At 48.5% G+C, this 26,846-nt stretch overlaps 1 protein-coding gene across 1 annotated transcript; it reads right to left on the bottom strand.

Annotated features, from left to right (window-relative positions):
- Positions 1–8,704: 8,704 nt before the first annotated feature.
- On the bottom strand, positions 8,705–23,764 carry LOC117010282 (serine/threonine-protein kinase PAK 1-like). Its single transcript, XM_033084587.1, has 18 exons — positions 23,727–23,764; positions 22,649–22,768; positions 19,553–19,691; positions 19,203–19,396; positions 18,152–18,279; positions 17,787–17,953; positions 16,907–16,978; positions 16,509–16,631; positions 16,116–16,238; positions 15,370–15,532; positions 14,445–14,508; positions 13,607–13,655; positions 13,013–13,122; positions 11,952–12,069; positions 11,097–11,196; positions 10,475–10,671; positions 9,995–10,129; positions 8,705–8,821 (listed from the first exon to the last, which is right to left on the bottom strand). Exons 1-18 carry the CDS (start codon positions 23,762–23,764, stop codon positions 8,777–8,779), a joined length of 2,085 nt encoding a protein of 694 aa, XP_032940478.1. The 3' UTR covers positions 8,705–8,776.
- Positions 23,765–26,846: the final 3,082 nt, after the last annotated feature.

The raw sequence follows: 26,846 nt of genomic DNA, 5'->3' as shown, positions 1-26,846 counted from the left end.
CATATAAGGATTTAGTCAACCTTTCTGTGTTAGATAAGATCTCTACTCTCCCTTTTTGTTTATCTAAAAGACTTTTAAGGGAACCATGGGTTCTTTCAACTATAGATTGGCCCGTGGGGGAGTGAGGGATGCCAGTGGCATGGATGACTCCCCACTGATCGAAAAATTGTTCTATTTTATGTGAAGTGTAAGCTGGCCCATTATTGGTTTTGATTTCTTGATGGATACCTAGGATTGCAAATGCTTGAAGAAAATATTTAATAGCATGTGCGGTTGTTTCTTTGGTGTTAGCGGAGGCAAAGATAGCACCTGAAAAGGTATCTATAGAAAGATGAATGTATTTGAAGGGAGCGAATGAAGGGTGGTGTTTGATGTCTGTTTGCCATAATTGTAAACAGTAGAGTTCCCTAGGGTTGATCCCTGCTCCAATAGCTGGTAAGGAAAGTTTTTGGCAACTAGAGCACATGGTTACAAATGCTTTGGCTTGCTCCTTGGTAATATCAAACATTCTATGTCAAGCTGGAGCATTTTGATGAACACATGCATGGCTAAGCTTTGCCCGTTCAAGTGTGTTAGGTTCTGTTACTTGTGTCACCGTGGCAAGTGTGTCAGCTCGGTTGTTACCTTGTGTCAGTGGCGCCGGAAGGGTAGTGTGGGAACTGATATGCATAATGAAGTAAGGGTGCTGTCTTTGGGAGAGAAGAAAGATCAAATTTTTAAGTAAAGAATGTAAGTGTTCATTGGCAATGTCTTTCAGCAACGAATTTTCAGCTCTTTCCATGATTCCTGCAACATATGCTGAGTCAGTACCAATATTAATGGGGTCTGCAAATTTAGAGAATGCCCTTACTACTGCTGCCAATTCAACAATCTGTGGTCAGCCTTCAACAATTTCAACATCTGACAGCCACTCACCTGTTATAGGGTCCTGCCACATAATGACAGATTTATGAGATTTTCCTGACCCATCCATAAATATAGTGAGGGCTTTAAGTGGCTCATCACTCTTGAAGAGTTTAGAAAACAAATTGAAATCAGAGCTTAGAACTTGTCCTGTTCTTAGGAGAATGGATAAAAAGCTGTCCAGAGAAGTTTATTAGGGCAATTTGGAGGTGTTCCAATTGTTGCAGAAGCCAATTTAAATAGGAAGAATTCAAAGGCAGAAAATATGACTGAAAAGTCTTTTCCAGATAAAGATAACAAACGTGTTCTAGCCTTAATAAGTAACTGGGCTATTATTTCTGGCTTGGTAGTGATGGTCTTTTTGGGTTGGTAGGATAGGAAAATCCGTTCTAAAATTAATCAAGGATCAGATAATTTAGAATCCCACTGAAAAATTAAGGCGTGAAGTTGAGGACCCCTCCCAAGAACCACTAATAAGAAAGGTAACATAGGGTCCATCCGGTGTGCTTGGTGAGTTTGTATAGCAAAAGACACCTTGTTTAATGTGTGCCTTGCTTCTTCTGTGAGGTATCTCAGGGAGTTTGGGGCAGAATCTCCTTTCAGGAGATCAAACAACAGCTGCAAGCCTTGGTTTGTAATCCCCAGCAAGGGTCTCACCCGGTAATAACACCAAGTAACCTTTGCATGTCGTGCAGAGTTTGTGGGTTCTCCTCCAGTCAGAGCAATTGTGGCTTTATGGTTTGGGATGAGATTTTATAAGCCAAATACTTCCAGGGCTGCATTTGCTAAATCTTCTCTTCCAAAAGAGTTAATCCAGCCCTTTGGACTGCTGAGATGGTGTCCTTTACTGCGCTGTCCAGTGTTGTAGCATCTTGAGCAGCTAAGAGGATGTCATCCCTATAATGATGAATTAATACCTTCAAAGGAACTTTGCAAACAGGAGTTAGTATCTTGGCCACAAACCATTGACATATTGTGGGGCTGTTCTTCATCCCCTGTGGCAAGACTTCCCAATGGAATTCCTGAAAGGCTGCTTCTCTGTTGATTGATGGAAATGAAAAAGCAAAGCCTGGAGTACCTTCTTTTACAGCTGCTTTCCGGATTTTCTCCCAGGGATTTTTGGGAGTTAGAAGGCAAGGTGGAAACTCCTCAGAGTCAGTAGAGCTACTCTTCAGAGGAAGAGGAGTAACCTGGGACAGGAGCATCAGAATTAGTATTAGGCTGCCGGTAAGGCTTGCAGGCTTTGGAGATGGGAGCCGCCATTTTGGAGGTGGGCTGTTCCGGAAGTGCCTCAAGGGTAGTTGCGGTCTCATTCTGGGAGGCGCGGCATTTGGTGGCAGTTCCGGCAGGGGCAGGAGTGGGCGGCCCCTGAGGGTAGTGGGTGGACCAGTGGGGGGAGTTAGAGGCGGGGATACCCGAGACATTCCAGCTCCCACAGCGGGTGTTACTTTCCATTTCAAATGGCCGCCATTCTCAGCGGGGCAGCCAGTGGGGTACGCGGTGCTGTTAGTGGGGTGAGCAGGACAACGCTTGGAAGCAGGGTTAGGTGCAGGGTTAGAAGAATCCAACGAAGCAGGTAATTGACACTTTGATTGATGCAGGGTTTCAAGGATAAGGTGGTAGACAGGAAACACGCAGGGTGCATCGGAGTCCCTCTTTACTGAAAGCCGATAGAGCTTAGCCCCCACCGCATTCCAGAACTTAATTTCCTCCATTTCATCGACTGAGGTGTCAGGGAAGTTGCTACAAATCCACCTCACCAGCAGCTTCAGCTCTTTTTTAGAGAAATCTTTGCTGTTTTTTCTCAAAATAAATCGTAAGTGTTCTTCTCTACTTTGGACATATGACTCTCCATCTTCTTTTCTCCCACCTTAGGCGGATTACATGCTGGGACGCCCCTAGCCTAAACTAGGACCTGTATATTAAAACTCAGCAGCGAAGGTGGCTATACTATGTCCCTCGTCCCCTGACCCAACTGTAGTCCACACATTTGTTCACATCGATGTCTTCACTGAACTTCTGGGTGTCCATTCGAGGTCCATCCCTTTTGATGTCTCCGCTGGGCCCCGGCACAGCTGCAATCCAGGGGACACTGACAAATGAGCTACTTTGACCCTTGTCCTTCAGTCTCCCACCCGTCACTGATCCCCTTGGTACTTGAGGCAGGGACGTTTCCTGTTTGGAAAGCTGTTGTTTCTCCTCAGGATGGAGAGAGTGCATTTGCTGCAGCAGCCAACATTCTGAGTGGCTTTGCAGGGGACAGTCTCCTGCAATGACTGATGTTTCCCCCTCAGAAATGATTATACCTTCCCTTGGAAAGATCCTGCTCTCATAGGGTTGCAGTAGCAAGCTGCTCCTCTTGCAAGCACTCACTGTTCCTGTGAGATTTGGGAATCTTCCAAACAGTTTCCTTTACAGCGTGTGATGAAATCATGTCAGGCTAACTTTTGTCCTCCTGTTTCTTTTTTCTCTCCCAGTGCCTGCAAGGCCTGGCTTTCCTTCATGCCAACCAGGTGATCCACAGAGACATCAAAAGCGACAACATCCTTCTGGGCCGGGATGGCTCTGTCAAGTTGGGTGGGTGTTCTTGGTCAGGCGCCGCGCTCCGGGGAGGTGGTGTGGGGCTGCTGTGGAGGGGCTGCCAGGAGCCCGGCAGTGCTGCTGCTGAGAGTGCACAGGGCACTGCTGCAAGGTCAGGGAGCAGCTGCAAGGTGCTGAGAGGTCTAGAGAGGAAACAAGGTGTGAGGAGTAGCTTTGCTTTATGTGTGCTCCTTGCAGAAGGAGGCAGTTCCAGTGGAAACCTTCAGGTGAATGAGGGAAAGCCATGGTGTGAATCGTGGGAGGTTGCTAAGTTGCCCTGACCTGCAGACAAAAGCAGCAGCACCAGCAGAATTTATGTCAGTCACTTTTCTCAAATAGCTGTGTTTGGATTTTCAAGAGGAAAGCAAAATATTTCAGATGCTATGGATTAATGACAAGACTCGGGGAAGTCGTTACAAAAGAAAAGGCTGCAGCTTCTCTGGGCCACTCCTTGTGCTCTAAGGCATCTGGGCTGCCCTGGCTGCCCTGGACCCTGCACACCTTGGGCTCTGCAGAGCTGCACAGCCAGGAGGCAGCTTCAGGCCCCTAAGGCCCTGGGCAGGAGTGGCCTTCTATGTCTGGTCAGCTGCCTGTGGGCAAATGTAGTGTGCTGGCCTTATGCACTTGGGCCTAGCCTGGCCTTGCAGGGCTCATTCTGTTCCCTGTCTGAAATGTGCTAAAAAGGGACTGGTTTGTTCCCAGTTCTACATGGTGCTAATTTGCACCACAAAACACTGAAGGATTAAGACCTGAGCAACAGGCCCTGACTGAGGCTTCAACACCAGGCCCTGAGCCAAAGTTGACCTCTTGAGAAACCTTCCCACCAAATGATATGTGTATCTGATCTATGCATCCGCTCATTGAATAAGTACTATTAGCATTATGATTTATGTATCAACTCATTGGCAGAACATGTCTTTACCTTTCAGCATTTAGAATCTGGAGAAAGTCCCACCTGGCCTTGTTTGTGGGTGAAGGATCCAAGAGAAGTCCCGTGGTTTCTGCTGGAGCCCTGGGCAGGCTTTGAGAGAAAACCAAGAGAAGAATGAAGTCAGGTGTCCCCACACTGGAAGTTCTGTGAGATTGGTTATTCAGCATTATAAACAGTGCAACTGGAAACCTTGTGGCTGGCAAAGGTGGAGGCAGCACAGGCTTTCCCAGCTCCCAGCCCTGGCTGTCCAGGGCTTTGCTGGGACAGCTTCCCCCAGCTGATGTGTGGATCCGAGTGAAGAGCAAATTATGAGGATGTTGCATGATGTGTCTTTCTTATTCATTCGAGACAGGCTTATGTAATAATGATGAGGTGCATTGCTTAGCATATCCTTTTCTGTTTTTTCTTACACTCCTGTGTTATAGTTATTTACACTATTCCTTCAGCTGGTGTCTCTATCCATGTGTTTGCTGTTTAGCACAAGACCCGAGATTCTGCCCATTTTTTACTTTGAAAGAGGAAAAAATCACTGATTTGCACAGAAAGAAACAACCTTTCTCACACCTCACACCTCTCCCTGCTGGGCTTCCCTGCAGTGTGACCCAGGGGCTGCTGCTCCTGCCAGAAACCTCACCCCCTGCTTCTCTGCCAGCCCTGAGAACACTCTTGGAGACCACGCCTGGTCGCCACCTCCTCGAACAAAATTGCCATGATCCACATTCCTTTTCTGCAGGCAGGTGAGAAAAGTATCCACTGCCAGCTCTGGGCTCCTCTAGAAACCAACTGCATTGAGCAGTGGCAACCCTGAAATATCAACCTCCTTCCTTAGACTGCCCACTGGGAGTTCACACTAAGAGGGCTTTTGTCCACAGAAGGACGCCCACAGAAGACCTTGAGGATGGAGCAGTTTGCAACAGAACTCCTTCAGTCTTTAAACCTCCCTTTATCAAAAGAACACACAGGTAAACCTGTTGCAAAGGGAAAGCAGGGAGGAAAGAGAAACTCCTCTCCAGCAACAGCAACCTCTGTGCTTCCTCAAATTCCAGTTGGAGGATGGAGGCCATGGGCTACTCCTCAGTTTGGGAACAAATCCTGGGAAGCGGCATGATTTGGGAGGGCAGCAGAGGGAAGTTCTCCAAAAAGAAGGAAAAGATTCTCTGGAAGCAAAAGATGGTGGTAATATTTCTGTGGAAGAAAAAAAACGAAACGAAAGCATTTAAAAATATTCTCAGATGGGAATGTCTCCCCTGACACAAGGACCCTTCAGTCTCCTTGGTCTGTCATGAAGCTCATGAATGAACTTTCAAGGCTTGGATATACATCATTTGTGTCCATCCCCAGAGCCCAAGCAGCTGCCCTGCAAGACTTCAAATGGTTGTGAGAGATGGGTGATACTTTGCTGAAGCCAAAAAGCTACTAAGTTAAATACTGAAAGTTGTTGGTTGTGAAAGTTCTTGTGTTTGGGTTGGACTTGTTCAGGTGGGTTTGTTGGGTGTTGCTGTGAGCTGGGAGAGGGGCAGGATTGTAGACTTGATGGAGAGGGAGGTGGGATGACAGAGGAGGGGACAGAAAAGTAGGTGGTCAGGACAGAATGTAAGTTCCCAGGTACCCAGGAAATGGGAAAGAGGCCAGGCTGTGAGAGGATATAAAATGTGGCCATTTTGCTGAAGGAGGTGTGTGTTCCACTGTGGGGGAGGGAGGTGCACATGTAACTCAGCGGATTCATAATAATAAATGGTTTGCTTTTGCTTCGAGGACTTTGTCCTCATGAAATTGTAACCAAAACTTTGTTAATTTCTAAGGTCTCCAAAGGACAAACCTTCCCCCGCCACTCCCGACACCGAGTCTGAGGAGTTTCTTTCCATTGCAAGAACTTCTTGGTGAGTCTACATTGACAAGAGTTGGCTGCAGGAGGGCTTTGCATTGTAAGTGGAAGGAATAAGATGAATGTGCTTTTACAAAGAGACCATGTGAATCTGCATGTAGATAGGGCAAGGAAATTATAGATAGAGAAGTATCAGAAGAGGGTCATAGTTCTAAAAGGTGTTACTAATCAACAGGGACTACTGCTCAGCCAAAGCCACATTAAATTCCTGAATGAACAAAGGCCTAAGAGACTAATGAATAGTTTTTTTCTTTCTTCTCTATAACAAAAGGGGAAGGCATATTAGAGGGGGGCAGAGAGTGGGTATTATAGATGACAATATCAAACATCCAGGAAAGATGTATTGACTCCTCTCTATCAGGGAGTATGAAACAACAGGATGGAAACACAGGAAGAAATAAAATCTACTGACCTAATCTACAGAATGTCCTACAAACAGGTCAGAGGTTAAAATCAAATGAGAACTCCTGGAACATCAAAAACTCAAAGGAATGTTTGAATCATGTATAAATTCATGAATATGCATGTACCCCCACAAATGTAACAGAATATAGTGAATGATGTTTTAGTGTGTTCTTTGGCTAATTGCCAAAACTACCTCAAGTGCTGGATATGTTTCTCCCTGCTTTTATCCCTTCTTAAAATTTTAAAATTCTAAGTCGTGAGATTTGTTTGTCACAGTAGGTGAAATTCTGTATATGAGGTCAGTATATTTTATTTCTTCCCATGTTTCCACCCTGTTGTTTCATACTCCCTGATAGCGAGGAGTTGATAAATCCTTCTTGGATGCTTATGCTCTGGTTTCTGCCGCTGTTATCACTTGGAGAGGCAGTTGGCAGATGTAAGAAAAATAATTGCTTTACGCTATTCTCTAAGTTCCAGTAATTTCATGACCATAAGGCGCACCGGACTATAAGGCGCACCCCCTGCGGGAGTTGGAAATTTCACAACTTTGTAGATCATATAAGGTGCACTGGACTATAAGGCGCACACTTTTTTTTTGTAGCGAGTAGCCACGCGGTGAGCAACAAAGTAACGAATTACTGGCAGGTGCTCAATTTGCAAACATTTTTTAAGGATTGGTGTAGCCTTTAAATGTAGCCCCAGGTGCCCTCCCTATGCAGCGGGTCTCGGCACTCTTGCCCACCCCCGGCACCAGCTGGCATGGCTCCCGGCTCACACCACACCGCCGCGATGCTTCCTGTCTTCCCCCCGGCCAGCAGCGGCGGCACTTGTCGCTGCTACCTCACGGTCGGCGGCAGGGCTACCGCTTCTCGCCATTTTCACGTGGTGGTTGCGGTGGCCACGCCGCTTCTCCCTGCTTCCCCGTGGCTGCACCACTTGTTGTCACTTTTCGGCGGCCGCAGAGGCTTCGCTCTGCTCGGGGCTGATGGGGGTCGCAATTCTCATTCGCCCCCGCACCCGGGTCAGGGCTGCCCGGGTTCTCATTTTCCCCGCACCCAGACCGGGGCTGGCACCGACGGGCTTCTCGTTACCCCACCCCTGCACCTGAGGTGGCGCCGCCTGGCTTCTTGTTCTGCCCACGCCTGGGCCGGGGCCGGTGGCAGCTCCCTCTCTCCCCTTGCAGCTCCTGCCGGCCGCGGCCGCCTGCTCCCGTCCCCACCTCAGGACTCGGCGCTCCCACGGCACCGCCTCCCATTGCAGCTCACACTTCCAGTTTGGCAAATTTCGCAACTATGTCCATTATATAAGGCGCACCGGACTATAAGGCACACTTCCGGGTTCGGAGGAAAAATTTAGTCAAAATGGTGCGCCTTATAGTGGTGAAATTACTGTAGTTACATAGAGGTATTTTAGTCTCTAATTTAACATTTTGATAAAACCGACAATATATTTATCACTGTCCTATTGATATAAACTCTACACTGTATATATAAACTGACAGATTATACTGAACAAAAGCATCTATAAGTCAGTATAAATTCTACCACCTCAAAATACTTGTAATGCAAAAAGCTAATCTGTGAATGCAAAAGCTTATATTCTATTGTCATCAATAACAATAGGTGATTTGGGAAGTCTGTGCATTGCAAGTTCCTCAGCCAATGGGGAAAAGGGAGATTCTTCATTACCTTTTGACTGGAAATGCAATTGCATTTTCTTCCTCGTGCAGAAGTCCACGGCTAGGAAAACCTGGCCCAGTGGGCGGTGTTCAAAATACAGTGTAAGTTGGAGTTTATACTAAAGGAAAGAGACCATTCCCAATTTCAAATCACGCAAAACACCCACAGGAGGGACTTTCCATCTTTAAGCAAGAATGGCCAATTCAGAAGTGAATGTAGCTCAGTATTCCCGGGAAAATAAGGAAGGGAGTCTTACAACAGGCTTGGGGATATCTAGGACTTTTATTCTAAGTCTGACTGTGAGCTGATGTTGGAGAAAGTAGTGCTGAAGTGTCCTGGTCAACTCATCTGCTTCCTGCATTACTTTGCTGCACGGATAATAGCAATCTGGCTTCAGAAGAGGCTGGACAGAGGCTCCGCTAATTTGAGAAATGGATGCTGCCCAAAGGGAAAAAGAAACGAAACCAATTTTAAAGAGACAAAGGAAAAGGAGTTATGATTTTCCAAACTCATCCTCTGACAGGGCCAGAAGGATGTATTCCTCTAGCACCCAGAAATATACAGAGACACAGACAGCAGCAGAGCATAGATGGACTCAGCTCTGGCTTGCAGGAAGAGCAGTGTCTGCCTTGGCAAGCCCCTCCACCCTCCTGTGCTGGCTGGCATCTTCCTCCACAGCAGGGGCAGCCAAGGAAGTGGCCCGCACACCAGCTCCCTGTCTGCCACAAAACCTGGCAGCAAACCTGCAGTGGTTCTCATCGACTTGAGTGGGCCAGGCAGCACAGGGACTGGCAGCAATCCTGCTCAGCTGTCCCTGTTTGGCTGACAGAAACCTCTAAGAGTGGGACAGGAGGAACAAGATGGGTGCTCATGGATGCTCACAGTCAGCCCAACACTGCCTCTCCCTTCCCACACACCAATCCAGAACAGCTTGGCAGGGACTGCTTCTGCTCTGCTCGTCAAGCCCCACTGCAGGCCTTCGTCCCCAGCACTACAACACTTCAGGTCCTTTGCTACTAGCTAAACCTGAACACACCACTCAAGAGCAAAAGCGGGCCTCAGAAAGGACCACAAGGAGAGAGCTGACCACTGCAGAAAGGCTGTGAGAATTGGCTTGCTTGGCTTGCAGAAGGGCAAGGCCTTTGGTGACCTTTCAGTGTTTGAAGGGGCTTCTGAGAAAGATGGAGATACATCTGTGAACAGGGCCAATTGCAGGAGGACAAGGGCAAATGGTCTTAAGCTAAAAGAGGGTTCATTTAGATTGACTCAAAGGAGGAAACTCTTTACCACAAGTATGCTGAAACACTGGCACAGGTTTCCCAGAGAGCTGGCATGTGCACCATACTTGGCAACATTCAAGGACATGTTGCATGCAGCTCTGAGCAACCTGATCTACTTGAAGATGTCCATGGCAGAGGCAGGGGGTTTGGACCAAATGCTCTTCACTGGTCCCTTCTACCCTCAAGCAGTATTGGATCCTACTTGGTTTTCATTTAAATGCACCCAGAGCAGACATTACTATGGGGAGCCCATCTGATGCCCTGGAGTTTGGCCGAGGAGCAAAGCCTGACGGAGAGCAGCTGTTTGGCCTGCAGCCCCTTTGCATTGTACCTGCAGCAGTTCCTGGGCAGAGCCTCGCCTGTCCACATCCATCTGCAGGCAGCAGCCCAGAAATTCACACAAGCCAGAGGGGAGCCTGAGCTTGTGCAGATCTGGTGCCCCTCGTTTGGCTATCAGATATTTAGCCTGAAGGAAAAGGAAACACAAGACTCTGTGTGATCCTTCCATATCCTGAAGTGCTCACCTAGAGGCCACAATTTAAGCTGCAGCCTGCAGTGGTGATTTCTTGCCTTGCAGACGGTAAGAGATGAGCCTTCCCTCCCAAAAGGAGAAAAGCCCCAGTGAAGCCCCAGCTATTCCATCCTCCAATGGGTCTTGCCTTGGAACTTGATGTGGGCCCCTCAGATAAATGCCCCAGGGACATTTTTACAAGTGGGTCCTTGTGGAACCAGTTCAAGCTGTGGGAATGGGATTTTGTCTAATGGTGATGGACCAGAAAGACATTGGTATCTGAGCATATTTGGCCCTTACCCTTTCCCTGGTTTTCCAAACATAAGGAGACCTTCCTTTGGCCATTTCTATTCCTACGATGCCAAGGGACCAGGTGTCCACTTTGGGACCGTATGGCTCTCCTCGGACAACTTCGGGTGCCATCCAGCACGTGGTCCCGATCGTCGACTTGCGTTGACTCCGCTCAGGGGTGAGCACAGCACAGAGGCCAAAATCAGCTGAGGAGAAAAACAATCAATGCTTCAAGTAGGAAACCAAGGAAAAGAGTCCCTCACTCTAAGGCTCAGAAAGCAGTGCTGAATCGAGCTGCAAAAGCAGCTGTGCTCGCTTTCCTCAGGACTGCAGCCAAGGACATGGGCAATTGTTCACTTAACAACCCAACAGGACTCACACCATGGCTTTCCCTCACTCACCTGAAGGTTTCCACTGGAACTGCCTCCTTCTGCAAGGAGCACACATAAAGCAAAGCTATTCCTCACACCTTGTTTCCTCTCTAGACCTCTCAGCACCTTGCAGCTGCTCCCTGACCTTGCAGCAGTGCCCTGTGCACTCTCAGCAGCAGCACTGCCGGGCTCCTGGCAGCCCCTCCACAGCAGCCCCACACCACCTCCCCGGAGCGCGGCGCCTGAGCAAGAACACCCACCCAACTTGACGGAGCCATCCCGGCCCAGAAGGATGTTGTCGCTTTTGATGTCTCTGTGGATCACCTTGTTGGCATGAAGGAAAGCCAGACCTTGCAGGCACTGAGAGAGAAAAAAGAAACAGGAGGACAAAAGTTAGCCTGACATGATTTCATCACACGCTATAAAGGAAACTGCTCCAAAAGATTCCCAAATCGCACAGGAACAGTGAGTGTTGGCAAGAGGAAGAGCTTGCTACTGTAGCTCTAGAAGAGCAGGATCTTTCCAAGGGAAGGCATAATTAGTTTCTGAGGGGGAAACATCATGTCATTTCAGGAGACTGTCCCCTGCAAAGCCAGTCAGAATGATCGCTGCTGGAGCAGATGCACTCTCCCCATCCTGAGGACAAACAATGGCATTTCAAATGAGGAAAAGTCCCTGTGTCGGGTACCTAGGGCACCACTGTTGGGTGGGAGACTGGATGACAAGGCCTGAAGCAGCTCATCTGTTAGTTGTCAGCAGCAAGCACCATGGTGGGTGCCATGCCATCCTTTGAAACTGAGACCTGTGACACATGAGTCTCTCTTTGGCTTTGCTGTTGGTTTAAAACTGGGACACATCCAGAACCTTTCTGCATTGCCTTCTTTGCAGTTACAGGCAGATAATGAAAAGAGAGTTCAAGAACAGCAGATAAGAGTAAAGAACAGACTACAGTAAGTGCAGGAACACTGGCAGGCAGTCCAGTGCAGATGATCGCTCTTCTCTGAAACATAAGAGCAGCACAGAAAGAAAGCCCTGAACATGGAATCACTCACTTAGCAGCACATTCACAGAATGAGCCCGTCCATGCCACCCAATGCCCAAGAAAGATACCTTACCTCCCGACACACAGTTGCTATGTGTCCTACAAGCATCCTTTTCTCGCTGACCACATTAGCTAAAGAGCCTCCATCCATGTACTCCAGCACCAGCCAGACATCCCCATTTACAAGGTAGCTGCAAGATGAAAACAACAGTGTGGGGTTGAATGTGCACGGTTAAATTGCTGTATGAAAGAAAAGTCTAGAGTTGAGTTTTGTTTCCAGGTCACTGGTAAATGAAGATGGAATAAAATGAAGACACTCTCCACCTAGGCTACCCAGTGCTTGCAATCTGTGCTGTCTAAACAAGGAAAGCACATCTGCATAGAAGGAGATGGCTTAGGTGGCAAGCAGGGAAAAAAAGTCAGTTTTGTGATGGAAATGATGAATCTGGAAGCAGACATATCCAAGCAACAGCTTCATCATCTTCAGCAGCAAGGAGACACAGCTGTCACAGCTTTTACACAGGACACGTGGGTGTGCAGCACTGTGGACACCCTTTGGAAAAGCTTGCATAAAGGTCAGTCACAAATGGGAACAACGATTTCCAACGTGGCAAATAATGTATCTGCTAGCCTAGTCTTTTGGCATGCAAGGCAATGGAAAACAGTGGGAACAGTGCAAGAGGACTCATTTCTTTACTCATGTCCTTTCACCATGCAGCAACCAACAGATGGAGAGGACACGTGGTGCCATGGTCTAGTGGAGGTGTTAGGGCATGGATAGGACTTGATGATCTTGATGGTCTCTTCCAACCTAGTCATTCTGTGGTTCTCTGATTTTCTGATATTTCTCAGTACTCCTCCTCCAACACTTGGAACAAATCACTCCCCAGAGCAACACAACAACATGCAGCCAGTGAACATACAGGCTGCTGGCTTAGCAAGAGAACGATCCTCAAGCTATCTCTGCCAGGAACCATGAATGCAGACAAAATGCAATCTCCCCCTGAGCCTCATACAGGAGTGGATTGATGTTAATAGAAAGGCCAATTTTCTGTCAGTCAGTAAAGAGCTTTTAAAGCTCTGCCTTGCAAGTACGGAAACAAACATTTCCAGAAAAAGACCAGAACTACTTACCTTTCCAGGTAGGTAATAATATTGGGGTTCTTCTTTGCCCTCATGACCAGGAGTTCTCTCAATACATACTCGCAGCCCTGGTGCTGAAGATCAATTTGTTTTATGGCCACCTACAACAACATTGAAAGCCATTAGGGACAGACATTACAAGAGCCTCTTTCTCTTCCAGCTCATGGGCCAGAATGCCTTGTGACCTCAGTTAAAAGGGACTCTAAACATCAACCACAAAGCGCTAACAACACCCTCTGCACACACACACTTCTCAAATGGCCTTTGTTTATCAATATTATTATTATTTACAGACATCTTGCAAGACAAACACTATTTTGTTCAATTACGCTCTTTGATTTGTTGTGATAAGGAATTCAAACTGCTGAAAATAAATTAGCATTATTACTAGCTTTGACAGGTTTAAAAAATTGTTGCCATTCTTCATTGCGGGCCTAAGAATATACACACTGATTATGGAGAAAATAGTGACCAAAAAAGAACTCCAAGATGACTCAAAATAAACTTACAATCTCTGGACACAGATAAAATCACAAGGGAAAGCGCTCAAGTGCTGCAAAATCTTCATGGGCTGTTGGCACTTACCGCTCGTCCTGTGGCAGCATCAAAAGCCTTATAAACTGTTCCAAAACTCCTAGAAACAGAAGTGGCAAGAACAGAGAAGCTGTTCAGTGCTGAGGAGCAAACGGCAGCCCAGGCAGGAGCTCTCTGCTGCCTGCAGTGTCTCTCAAACACCAGGGCTCATCTACTCTTCAGCCAATAGCACAGCAGCCCAGCAGCCCTCTGGCATGCAGCATGCTCAGGGGATAAGCTGGGCCCAACAGGAGGAAGAAGGGCTACTAAAAATCCCTACTGTACACACTATATTATGGAGGCAGGAGTATTCTTTGCCATTTGCTTTTTCTCTGTGCATGCGTCATGCATTTCCAGGCACTGAAACACACAATCCTGTTGGGCCTTTCACTCCTGTCTTTTGATTCTATCTACAAAACTCAGACAACACCCTTTCTTATGGTTCTGAGTGCTATATACTGTTTTCCACAAAATATTGGAACGAAATGCTACTGAGAGCTGTAATGTGACAGCTATCAGGTGGGAAGCTGCTTCCCCTCAGTCTTTTCTCCCTCCATTATTGTGGCTGTATTATTTGAACCATACAAAACCATGTCTCCTAGGAAAGTAAACAAACTGGTACCACACACTTGAGGATAGGAGGGCTTCCAGGTCCTGCTCCTTGAGGCAGGCATGACATTGTGACCTTTCAGTTATCTGTGATGATGCCCAGAGATCAGTAGTGAGGCATGGAAAATTTACAGCCACGGTCCAAAGACACTTGCAGCTTGCCTCACTTCCCACTTGATATTACAGCAGCAAAATACCTGGCCCTGTATGATTCTGTAGAAGTAAGCATGGCTGCACTCACCCACTGCCAATAATTTCACATCCAGTGTATTTCTTTTCTGGATTTCCCACACTGACAACACGCCCTGAAAGAAACAAAATGCAAGAAGCCACCTTCAAAACAGAGACACTGACTTCCAGGAGCCCTGAAACTCATCTCCGCTCTCCGGGACTCTGAGCAATTTATGGGCAGTTGGCTAACAACCACAGCAACAACCATAATAGCCCAGGCAAGAAAGCAGCTCTGTAGCACAAGTGGCCTGCACAGAGTCAGATTCCCTACCCTCCTTTGAAGGGTTACCCTGAGAGGAAACTTAGCCCATGGAGAAAGCATCAGAGCAAACAGAGATCAGAAAAGAACAGGCACCAAGGCAGGTGGTAGTCATGTACAAACAGGAAGGAGAGCTGAAAAATCATGAGCCTTCCTTTTCTTGGGAATACACCCTCCCTTTTGAGGTTCAGGAAATGGTTTCATATTTCCAAGCATTAATTGCACCCTGAGACCTGGAATGGATTTTTATCACCAGCTGCTTTTTGAAGAGCAGAAAGGATATTGCAAAGGGATTTCCAGGAGAGGAGGGGGTCTACGTCTCAGCAGTTTGCCTAAAAATTGCCTTGATATTTTTAAAGAACAGCAGCTCGTGCAATAACCAAGAGCAATGGTTATTAGAATTAGGACCATCTTGATTCATGAGCAGGCTCAGTTCTGAAGACATCTTTGCTCATTCCCCTTTCAGTGAAGAATTACGCTGCTTGTCTTTAGCCTGAGGTGCAGCAGTCACTAGTACTGGACTCAGCAACACAACACAGCAACAGCTTCTGTAGGGAGCCCAAAATGTTTTGAGTCTGTCTGACACCAAAGTCAGGAGAGGAACATGTGGCACAGCTCATGCTGAGGCACAACCACAAGACACTGCCTGATGGCACAAGAAATGCACAGGACGTACTCAGCAGCTGCAGGCACTGCTTCTTTCCCTCCTGGTGCAGCTGCTCTGATTCCTGGCTTGAGCTGGGAGAGCTGCTGGTGCTCAGGTTTTCAGGCTGAGGAGAGGAGACTTCTTTGAAGGATGCTGCTGCTGGGGCAGCTTCAATGGCATGGCCCGCATCCATCTGGGAAAGAAATTTGTTTGTGACAGAAAGGTGGCTGGTAGATATGCCTTAGAGAGCACATTTCATAGGTAAGCCCTTAGGAAAAACATTTGTGTTAGGCTGTAAGCTGTGCTGTCAACTCTTCCACCTCAAGTCAAACCCCACTAAGCAGCCAGAGACTCCAGCTTGTCCCAAGCAGCCGTATGAGAGACTGTGAAAGGGAAACAATAACTTTCAATTTCATCCCATTCTGAGGACAGCATTCACAATGGACAGGGACAGCTTGTTCAGAATCTGCGTGGGTCACCATGTGCACCAGACCAAAGACATAAAAAATAAACCCCAAAAACAAAGCAAGCACTAAGAGACCAGCAGAAATACATTCCGAGGATTGTTGGACACAGGCCACATCACTAGCACCAGGCCAGGGCAGCAGCTGAGGTTCAGCAGCCCAGCAAGTGTCCTTCCAATCAGCTGCGATGGAGACCACAGAGCATGGCAGCCAGAGGTGTTGCTCCCATCCACCTGCTGCTATGCAGGGGAAAGACTGGAAGAGGAGAGACCACTTTTTCCATGACTGCAGTGCCTACTGCCCCTCACCCACCTGCTTTTCTTCAGCCAGCCTGTGCTGCTGCTGCATCACTTGCATCCTTTCTATTTCTTTTTGGTGCCTTTTCTCCATTGCCTTCATCTTTCTCTGAGCTGCCAGTAGCTTGTTCCTGATATTCTGTCAAGCAAAATCTTACTGTCATCTGCAATTGTGCTCAGCTTTCTTCTTTTCCAGTCTCCAAAGCACCTGCATTCAGCCACTTCTTTCTGCCTCTCTGCCCAGCTCTAACCCTTCCATCCTAACTCTTCTTACTGGTTCTCACCGCTGGAGCCTGCCAGGCTCTGTGATTCCAGTGTCTGCAGTAGGCCTTTCCTGCCCTTTCCTGAGATCTACAGTTCACGCTCCTCTTATTGCCCTTCCCTCTGCTACCTGGCTCGTCAGGCTCACCTGCCCATTCTCTTGCTCCTCTTTCAGCTCCTGCGTCAGGAGCTCTACAAACTGCTGGCTTTGCTTGAGCTTTTGCTGCAGCCGGCGCAGCTTGCATAAAAGCTCAACATTCTGGCTCTGCAGCTGCACAGAAATGAAGAGAAGACAGCTTGAAACTTCCCACAAACTACTTGTGTGGCAGCCCAGACTGATGTGTTCACAGATTCAAAACACATTTTCTACTCGCTCTCATGTTTGTAAAGGGTCAGCTAAGAGACAATCCCACCCAGACAGTGTCCAGACAAGCAGTGCCCATTTGCCTCTTGACTGGTTCTGCTTTGTAGCTTTTCTTATTTAGGCTGCATGCTGGCAACTTCCTGCTTCATCTCCAGCAGGCTTTTCTCCTGCTCCCTCTGTACCTCTGCCAGGGACTTCTCGCGTTGCTCCAGCAGCTCCTGTGCCTCCAAACGCTGTTGTTCAAGCTGGGTCTCCTGAGGGGGGGAAGGAGACACTTCTAGATTATGTCCCAGTCAGGCTCCCCAAAATGAAAATTCACGTTTCTTCCCACCCCTAACCCCACCAGGAATAGTGCACAGTAGTGAATTTGTGGCCTCCAGCACTCTGGTCCCAATCAGAAACTCAGAAGTATGGTCAGCAAGTAAAAGGAAAGGACATGTCACCTTGCTTCCCTGCACTCTTGGTGTCCTGTTTGCTGACCCCTCTTTCCTCAGGATTTCTGTTCTCAGAGGCTCTCTGCTCAACATCCCCATGTCCTTTCATCAAGGAAAAGCTGCAGGTGGACTGCAGGCTGAGGAGGAGGCCAGCACCCTGATGCCCTATGCGCCACGACAGGCCACCAGCTGAAACACCAGCAACATGAGGCCTGTGGCATATGCAAACCTAAAGGGAAGACCTCTGTCCATTGTGGAAGGACAGAAAACAAGGAACCAGGCTCTGGGACTGCAGTTGGAAGAAAGCTCAGCAGTCTGCTCCATGGCACGAAGGTGTGGGCATGATCCAGACTCTTGGCGGCAATGCTTTGCGTGGCGACCACCCAGCATCCTGAGCAACTTGGCTTATGCCCATCCTTAAATTGTGGCTGCATTTACTGTCCCAGCATCATCCTCTGGGGCTTCTCAGGCTCTTCTCAAGTAGGAGCCCTTGAAGCCTCTGCTGCCTGGCCCAGCAATGCGTGGCCTACAGCAGAGGCTTGCAGCCATGCCACATATTTAGGCTTCTCTTCTTCTAAGCTAAACCACCAAGCTTGCCTGAAAAATTCAGAGATGTATTCTTTCCTACCAGTATTCCCAGATTCCTCTTTTCCTCTTCCTGAGCACAGTGCCACAGTCTGAGAGCCTTGGTACACTGCTTTTCCATCGAGTGGAACTGTCCAGACATTTCCTTGCGTTGCTGCTTGCTGGATGATTTTACCGCTTGCAGCTCACGCTGAAGGCCCTTCACATCCTCTGCAAACATGACAAATGGAAAAAGTCAGACACTACACTAACAGAGGACTCTGGTGACTTCAAGCCCTTTCAGTTTCAGGCAAGAAGGGACCAGCCCCCAACTCCGTTACTTCTTGGAAGCCCTGTGGAGAGAGCTGGCTTTGGAGCAACTGCACAAGGCAGGAAAATCACCAGAAACAAAGCACATGAGGCTCTCACCGAGGATCAACTCCTTGGCCTGCGTGGCTGAGTGAAGTTGGCCTTCGAGATGGTTCCTGGCCATCTCCAGCTCCAACACGTGCTGCTGAGCTTCCAGCAGGCTGCATTGCAGGCTCTCCTTCTCTGACCTAAAAGGCATGAAGATGAAGAGAAATTGTTCCTGGCACACAGGAACAGGTTTTCCATGAGGTTGTGCCTTGAGATCTCTACACCTGAGTATGGAAAATGGCTTGCATGGAAACTCAGATACAGCAAGACTATTTCTACCTCTTCAAATAGTAAATCAGGCCCCTCCGGGTGATTGGGCAGCCTTTCCTCATCACCTAACCCAGCACAGAAAGCCCAGTTGAGTATCATCTCAGAAGCCATAGCTCAAATTGCTCTTGCCTGACATATCCCACATGGATATGGGGGGCTGTACCCACAAAGTCTCTTCCAATGAGCATAAGCCCAGCCTCTGCTCACAGCCCTGAGCTCATCAGCACTTCCAAGTCAATCTGCAGGTGGACAGAACACAGTGTTCTCCTGCCTGACTCGTCAATATTTAATGCCATTCATAGTGCAGGTAGAGAGATTTTGTTTGCCACATGCTCTCTAAGTAGAAGTGAAGTATGCGCTGAAAGAATGCCCTGAACCTTATATGTAAGTTCCTCCCTCTAGAAGCATCAGTAAGAAACCAGCTGCAGGTTTTTATCTGAACAAGACTTATCCTGCTAGTGGGAAGGTGTCTTGCCAATTAAACTACTGGAATGTCATTAACAACACTTGGTATATTATGTCAGGCTAACTAAAGCATCTTGCTTTTCATGTGGCTTGGGGATGTGGAAAGGGTCCCAAGCCAGCCCCCAAAAGAGACTTGAGAGCTTGAGTGGTCACAACAATAACATTTAGGTCAATCACAGTATCCTTTTGTTTTAACTCATGTCTCATCACCTCTCTGAGAAGCATTTGGAGAGCACACAGGGGGGAGTAAATCCTGATGTAACGCTTACCACCTTTGTAATTACAGACCTTCAGTAATGTCCCACCCAGGGTCTCCTCCTGCCTTTACCTGGCCTCTACCAGCTGCTCGGAAAGGCCTCGTAGGTCGCGCTCTGTGGCTGCCAGTCGAGCTTCCAGGGCAGCGTTCTCTTGTGCCAGCACCGCCTTGTCTCGGCACACCTGGGACAGTTTGTGCCCCTGGCGAGAAAGCTCCTGCAGCAGCTTCTCCAGAACCCTGGGTGCTGGCTGCTGCGAGTGGTAAACCTGGAAGCACGGGGGGCACCATTTTTCAAGAGGAACAACAACAATAACAGCAACACAGTCTTGGTCTTAGCTTGCTGCCAGAAGCAGCATTCAGGGTGGTCTTGCTGGGACAACTCCCTCTCCCACAGATGCTGCCTAGGAATAAGGTGAACAAACCTTTGGCACTGCCAGAGGAGCCTCTTCCTTTAGTGCATCCCTCTGGGGCTGCGATTTCTCTGCTGCTTCTGCTGCCACTTCACATGCTCTCTTTAGTGAGGAGTGCCACTTCCTCTCAAATCCAGTCCACTCATTCCATCTACAACAAGGGGACAGACAAGTAAACCATTAATAGCAACACAGTCTCCTTGCAAAAGCAGGACTACAGTAATTTCACGAATGCAAGCCGCAGCAATTTGACAAAAATTTTGGTGGAAACCCGGAAGTGCGGCTAATAGTCGGGTGCGGCTAATATATTAATAATTTTCTGACATTTACAACCCCAGACGTGCCAGCCAGAGTGCAGAGCCAAGCACCGGCCAGTAAAAGCCGGCATTTCGCAATTGTTACAGTGTTACCGTGTTGCCCTGGCTCCCTGCAGGCAGCACGGGGGGCAGGGAGAGAGGCGGGAGAGCTCTCTTCTTCCCTCCTCTGCCGCAGCCCAGGGGAGGGGGGGGGGGGGGGGGGGGGCGCCGCCATTGCCGCGGCCCGGGGAGCTGACGGGGGGGGGCGCCGCCATTGCCGCGGCCCGGGGAGCCGACGGGGGGGGGGCGCCGCCATTGCCGCGGCTCCGGGAGGACGCGGGGGGGCCACGCCGCCATTGCCGCGGCTCCGGGGAGCCGACAGGGGAGGGCGCCGCCATTGCCGCGGCTCGGGGGGGCCGCGCCGCCATTGCCGCGGCCTGGGGAGCCGACGTTGGGTGGGGCGCCGCCATTGCCGCGGCTCCGGGAGCCGACGGGAGCCCTGCGCAGCCATTGCCGCGGCCCGGGGAGAGGGGGGGGAAGTGCGCGCCGCCATTGCCGTGTCTCGGGGAGTCGGCGGGAGCCCCACGCCGCCATTGCCGCGGCTCGGGGGGGGGGCGGGAAGCGCGCGCCACCATTGCCGCGGCTCGGGGAGGAGGCGGGGTGCTTTGTCCGCGCCCGCTGCCGGCGCCACGGGCGCGGGAAAGCTCCGTCCCCGCCCGCCGCCGCTGCCGTAGGAGCGGGGGAAGCTCCGTCCCTGCCTGCCACCGCGGGGCAGCGCCGACCCGGGGTGACCGAGCCCAGTGGCAGCGGCGGCCGGCCCCGAGCGGCAGCACCGGGCTGGGCCACCTGGCCCCGTCAGCGGCCCCTAGCGGGCCGAGCCTGCACAGCCTTAGCTCAGCCAGTAAACCCCGCCCTCCCGCGGTTCTGTTACTAATTGCACGCGGGTCCTCGCTGCGAGCGACAAAGCGGCTTATATTCGGGTGCGACTTATCTATGGACAAAAACCGAAATATTTGCCAACACCCAGAGATGCGGCTTATACTCAGTGCGGCTTGTATTCGTGAATTTACTGTACATACCATGTCCCACACAGGGCAGTGTCAGGAACTTCCAACAGCCCTCTAGTTCCACCTCAAGGGAATGCTGGAATTCCTTCCCTAAACCAGCATCTCTCTGTCTTTTGTGTAGGTGACAGTCACCAGTAAGAAAGTCAAGCAGGTTTCCAGAAGCTACAAAACTTTTCCAGAAAGCTCAGGTACTTTCAGCTTAACACACTCCTCTCTGATACAGCAGATGTTGGACTTGCAAGTGTTCTTTTTAGGCTAAGACACCCCTGCTAAGTCTTAATGAGTACTGCCACAATTACCCTTGCTTTCTGTGGTGCAACAAGGAATGAGCCTGCAAGCTTTTAGTGGAGGTAGGTATAAATCTCCAATCCAATAATCAAAGGATCCCAAGATGATTTATGTTGGCAGGGACCCCAGGAAGCTTCTAGACCTGTCTTCAGCTCCAAGCGCTTGGGATCAACTATGGCATCTGGCCAGGCTGCTCAAGGCTCTATCCAGCGGGGGTTTCCAAATTTCCAGAGCTGGAATCTGCACAAGTTCTCTGACAATCTTGCTCTGCTGCATTATTGCAGTGCTTCTCTTGAGGCCCAGCCTGAGCCTCCCTTGCTTCTACCCTGGCACAGTTTGGAATGCTTTTTGTCAAGGTTTGAGAAGTGAGACCCAGGAGGTAGCTTTGCTGCGGCTCAGTCAGCAACCAGACCTGCCCATGGGCTGCCTTCCTTCCCCTCTCTGTGCTGAGCGAGTCAGATGATGAGAAAGTGAAATTTGTTCTTTGATGCTGGGCCTCCTAAAGCCCAGCAATGGCCAACCCTGCCAGGAGAAAGCGACAAAGCTCAGCACACACCTGAACTCCCGGGCACAGAGCGCTCTATCCGTGCTCTCCTGCCACTCTGTCTGTCCTGCCTGGGCCGAGGAGTCGTGATTGAGAAGAAGCTCTCTTGTTGGGACCTGTAAGGAATGGGCAGGGGAAAAGCACAAAGATGCAATAAGGAGCAGAGAAGTTGGCTCCTGAGAGCTGGCAGAAGCAACAAGCAGAGATACAGCACACCTGATGGTGAAAACTGCTGTGTTTGGGAGGTTGATGGAAGTAAGTAAATAAATCTTGAGTTACTCTCTAAGTGAATAGAAGTAGGGAACATTTCCCTTCTCAGCTCTGGTCAACTGGCTTCCCCTCAGCATTTCAGGCCTTAGAGAGCAGCCAATAGGAACAGCATTCCAGCCCTTCAGAGACAGACCTTGCCTCTGCCATGCAGAGCTACACTGGATTCTTCTCAGCAAACTTGGGTCATGTCAGACTTAAGAGTGTCATTGAAGCACTGAGTGTAGGTGCCTAGACAGTGTGTGGAGAGGGGCAGCTCCCTGCAGGCAGCAATGGCTCCTCTGTACCCCACAAGGCTGTGAACTGTGCCTTGGGACTGCTCTCTCTGCTGACAACAGGGACTCTGCACAGACTCTGTGCACAAAGGGGCTCACTTTCATACCAGTATCATACAAGGACAACGTGCTACTGCTTATCTAGCACCAAGGGAAGTTCACAGTGCCTGTCAGAATGCCAGGAAAATGATGCATGTGAAAGTTTAGATCCCATATCCCACGTGTTAGTGGCTGTGCTGGAGCGCTAGGTCACAGCAGGACTCCAGCCCTCAGCATCTTCAGCCACAAAGGGCAAGAGCTGCCTGAGCAGAGACGTGCAGCTCTGCCCTACACCAAAGCTTTGCACTGGACCAGCCAAAGCTGCCACTTACTGCTTCTGGATGCTCAGGCCCTGGACTGACAGCCCGTGGACGTTTGTTGTCCTGTGGCTCCCTTTTAGGCTCTGGAGGAAGAGATCCAGCCAGAGGAGGTTCTGCTGCTGGTATGGCGCTCTGCAGACAGACAGCAGTGTGAGGGACAGGGAGTAACCTGTCATCTAGAACCTTATTTCTCCTGAGCCCTGTCCTTAGCTGTCGTAAAGAGAAGTCATGAATTTGGATACAAGCAGGACACTGAATCGTTAAAAACAATTCAAGTGGGATGATGGGACTAATGTTGGACAGGACTGCTTGCTCCACAATTCTCAGACCCCAGGATTTTTAAGGGTGCCTGTCCTACTCACCAAACTGTGGACTTGACTCCTTCCACGATTGAGACGACCTGCCAGGGGAAAGGGAAAACAAACCAGGTGCTGTTAGAAACTGTCTGTGCTGAGGAATCCCACAGAACACAAGGCCACCCAAACAGAGAGCATTTGCCTTTCACACCATCCCTCCAGGAGCAACAATTCTTTTGCACAGCCAGCAAGGCTACAGGGCAATACCCTGGGCTGCGTCTACCTGTTGCTTGGCTTTGCCACTAAGGAACAAGAAACCTGGCCGAGAAAATGCAAATTGTTCCTTAGCAGTCAGTGCCTTCATTGCAGCTCGTTGTCCACCCTACAGCTAAAGCAGCTAACCCATGTTAGAACTTGTGGTTCTGTTTGGACACAGCACAGGCCCAGCTCCGGGTTCAGCAGCACACACAGGAAGTGCTCGGCAGTTTGACCTTCAGCACAAAGCCAATCACTCTGGTAGCACACAGAGAGGGTGCAGTCATACAGACACATCATATAATGATGCAATGCAGAAAAAAAGGGGCTTTCCCTCAGTAGTTGTGAGAACTGCACAGTTTGTAGAAGGATGCCTCAATATCTCTCCCAGTCTGCATTTGGGAAGTTCTCCACACCCTACTGAGCAGAAGACACTGCCTTTTTAGCTGAAGCTGTTGGCCAGGGCTTTACCAAACTTATGGCAGCTTTATGAGATTTTTATTTCAACGTGCTACCCCAAGGAAAATAGTTCAATTTACCTGTCAAACGACGAAAAACTTTCCGAGAAGTCACACATGAGATGGCTCCGCGGACTGCTCCACAGACTCTCTCCATTGTTTGAGCAGAGCTGCTGAAGATCGTAGATCAGGAAACAAAATTGGGAAAAAAAACCCACTTGCACAAGTTCCCAGACTGTGCAATAAAAAGATGGAAAAAAGAAAACTCGCACGGTCCACGGACAGTGCAAGAAAAGACAGAAATAAAAGGACACCTGCTGTAATGTGTGGACTGTACAAGGAAAAGGGAAAAACAAAAGACACCTGCACAAGTCTGCAGACTGTTCACCAAAACAAGAAAAAGAAAAAACACGGGTACGTGTCGGCAGGCTGTACCACTGCAGGGAAAAAAGGACACCTGACAGACCCACACACTTTAGAACAGCAGGCAACAAGAAAAAACTCCCTTGTCAGGGTGCAAACTGTTGCCTGAAGGCGCCTCAGTAGAGGATCCTCCAGCCACAAGCACGCCAAGAGCTGCTCTGAACGCTGAGGCCTTGTGTGCTTCAGGGCAACCTGCTGCTGACAATGCTGTGACGTGGTAGCCCTCCGCTGACATCACAATAGCCACCGCTCTGCGTTGGTCTGTTCCATTTAGGCATGGCAACCAAACCTGCTCTACAGCTAACGCCAAAGCCCGGAAAGTTCTCCTCTGTGCCAAAGTATCACAAAACCCCCTTGCTGTCTGTAATCCATAGCTCAAAGGACCCAAGAGTCACACAAAACCGGCACCAAGCCCGTTCACCCTGTATGCCAAAATGAACACTGAGAAAGAACAAGGAGGTGAGGAAACCAAAGGAAATGTGCCCTTTGGTCACCACTGCTTGTGACTAAAATCAAGAACACTTGCTTAAATTCTGTGGATGAAATTGTGCTTTGCTAATGACCCAGGGAGTTCTCTAAATCGGAATGCCTTTCATTCCCACCCATTTACTGCATGGCTAACATCGACCATCAAAGTGTAGGCCTCTGAGGGAAGAATGACAAATAAGAGGGGAGAAAAAGCCAAGTAACCAGCCTGCTGCACCCAAAGCACACCACTGCTGCAGAATTATGGCATCTCAATGAAGCATTTGGGGCTGTGACTCGCCTCTAGGAGCTTCCCTGGGCACACATCTGGGAGTCACAGAGCTCTGACTCTAAAGGATGCACAGGAAGGAAAAGAAATGTAACACCCAACCTGGGACAACTTAAAAGGTGGTGGGAGGAGGAAACGGGTGCACCAAAGTGGGCAAGTCCCGCTGAAAAGAGAGTTACAAGGCAGAGACCAAATAGCTCAGCTGGCGGGCACACCTTAGCAAGGAAGGCTCAGGAAAACAGAGCAACCACAACCCTTCCAAAGTTCAGAAGCTTCATGTGTTCTGCTGCTTGTTCTTGTGTGGCTCAGAATAGATACCAGCAGACTGGTAAGAAACTCTGTCAGGGGTTTGAGGAAAAAGCTTGAACTTCTACACTGATCAGTTTGATGGATTTTCCCCTGTTGCTTCAGTAATGATGTCATTCTGTGCATTGTCTCTAAAGAACTGTCACCCTCCCACAAACACATTGATGGATATCAGCTCAAAATTGTGCCATCCACGTTTCTGACACAACTTCCAGAACATCAGGTTTTATTTTCTAATCTAATTTACGCCCTCTTCCACACAAGGGTAGTTAGCCTAAGCTCATCTATAGAAGCATGTTGGTAAGTACACTTGGAGGTCATACAAGTGTCATATTTTAACCAAAAGCACAAGGAAGCCCTGATACTGCAAACAGCTATTCTGATCTTGCCTTCCTATAGTTTAAGTCAGGCTCAGAGCAGCTGTTTCAGCATTCTCTAGAAAAAACTATAATCTTATTTTACCTTGAGTATGATGGAACTTTTTGTGCAGCAGGGTTTTACAGAGGAATCTCTTTACGCATAGAATTCTCTCTGCACAGGCTGAGAACCTTGAGATTCAAAGATCACAGCAAGATTCTCTTTAGATTAGAAAAAAAAAATAAAAGATGTAGAAAACCAAAGATCACTCAATATTTTCTTGCGTCACTTCAGGGAGAAAATTGGAATTGTTCTTCTGCGCTCCAAAATGACACCAAAAGGATGGAATACTGCTTGGATGGCTTATATAAAATCTAGATAATTTACACTTGTTGCGGTTTTGGTTTAACTGGGCGCAAACACTAATTTCATAGAGTTGTTTTGGTTTGTTAATTTGAAATTTTCTTGCTGGGAGATAGGATTACGAGGAAGGCATAGCAAGCTTAACTTTAAATGGTACAAAGAAAAGCTTTACTACTACAAACTATAATAAACAGAAAAGAAGAAAACTAAGAATAGAATTTTTAGAACACTCTTCCTCTTTCCACACACTTCTTTTCTTTCACACTAACAATATACAGATAGAATTCAGTCTGTTTACCATTTTTAAAAGAGTATTTTACTAATTTACTTGGGAGAGCAGAATTTTCAGTCTGTGGAGATTTTTTTTACCCAAGAAATAGTTTTCTCATGGCTTTGGTGTTACAGTGATTAGCTGCCCAGGAGAATGGAAATTTGACTACTATGTGAAAATCCCTTCTTCAACTAACACTTTTTTCAGAACTATTACTGATCACTATATCAACTTTTGGGGTACACTTAAAGGATTATAACAGTGTAGACAAAAGCTTTCTTCACCTTTGAAAACAGGTTTTTTGTTGCAGTGAGGGTGGTCACAACAAAACTTTTGGGTTCAGAGTATTGGGAGTTTGAGTGACAAAAATAAAGGAGCAGGAACAACGGAGTTGGCTGAAAACTAAAGATCTTTAATGGAAAATAAAACAGGGATGGTGCCCCAAAACCAAATGCTGTATGGGGAAAAAAACTCTGAGGATCCGAAACAAGTGGGGGGACATGAGAATATATACAGTCGGGGGAGATCTTTCTGGAACTATGACCATATAAGGGGAATGGGCAACCAATAGGGGAACAGAATTGGAACCAATTAACATAATAACACTAAGGACAAAACACTTAGGTTTGCCCTAAGTTAGCAAATGTTTCCCAAGGCTGGAACTCAATGTCTGGCTCTTTCTTCATGAAATCTGGTTGACGCTGTGTCCCAGCCAGACCAACTCCCA

This window comes from Catharus ustulatus, chromosome Z (assembly GCF_009819885.2).
Source record: "Catharus ustulatus isolate bCatUst1 chromosome Z, bCatUst1.pri.v2, whole genome shotgun sequence".
Lineage (NCBI taxonomy): Eukaryota > Metazoa > Chordata > Aves > Passeriformes > Turdidae > Catharus > Catharus ustulatus.
Note: the sequence above shows the minus strand (reverse complement) of the source record. Positions and strands in the feature narration are given on the sequence as shown.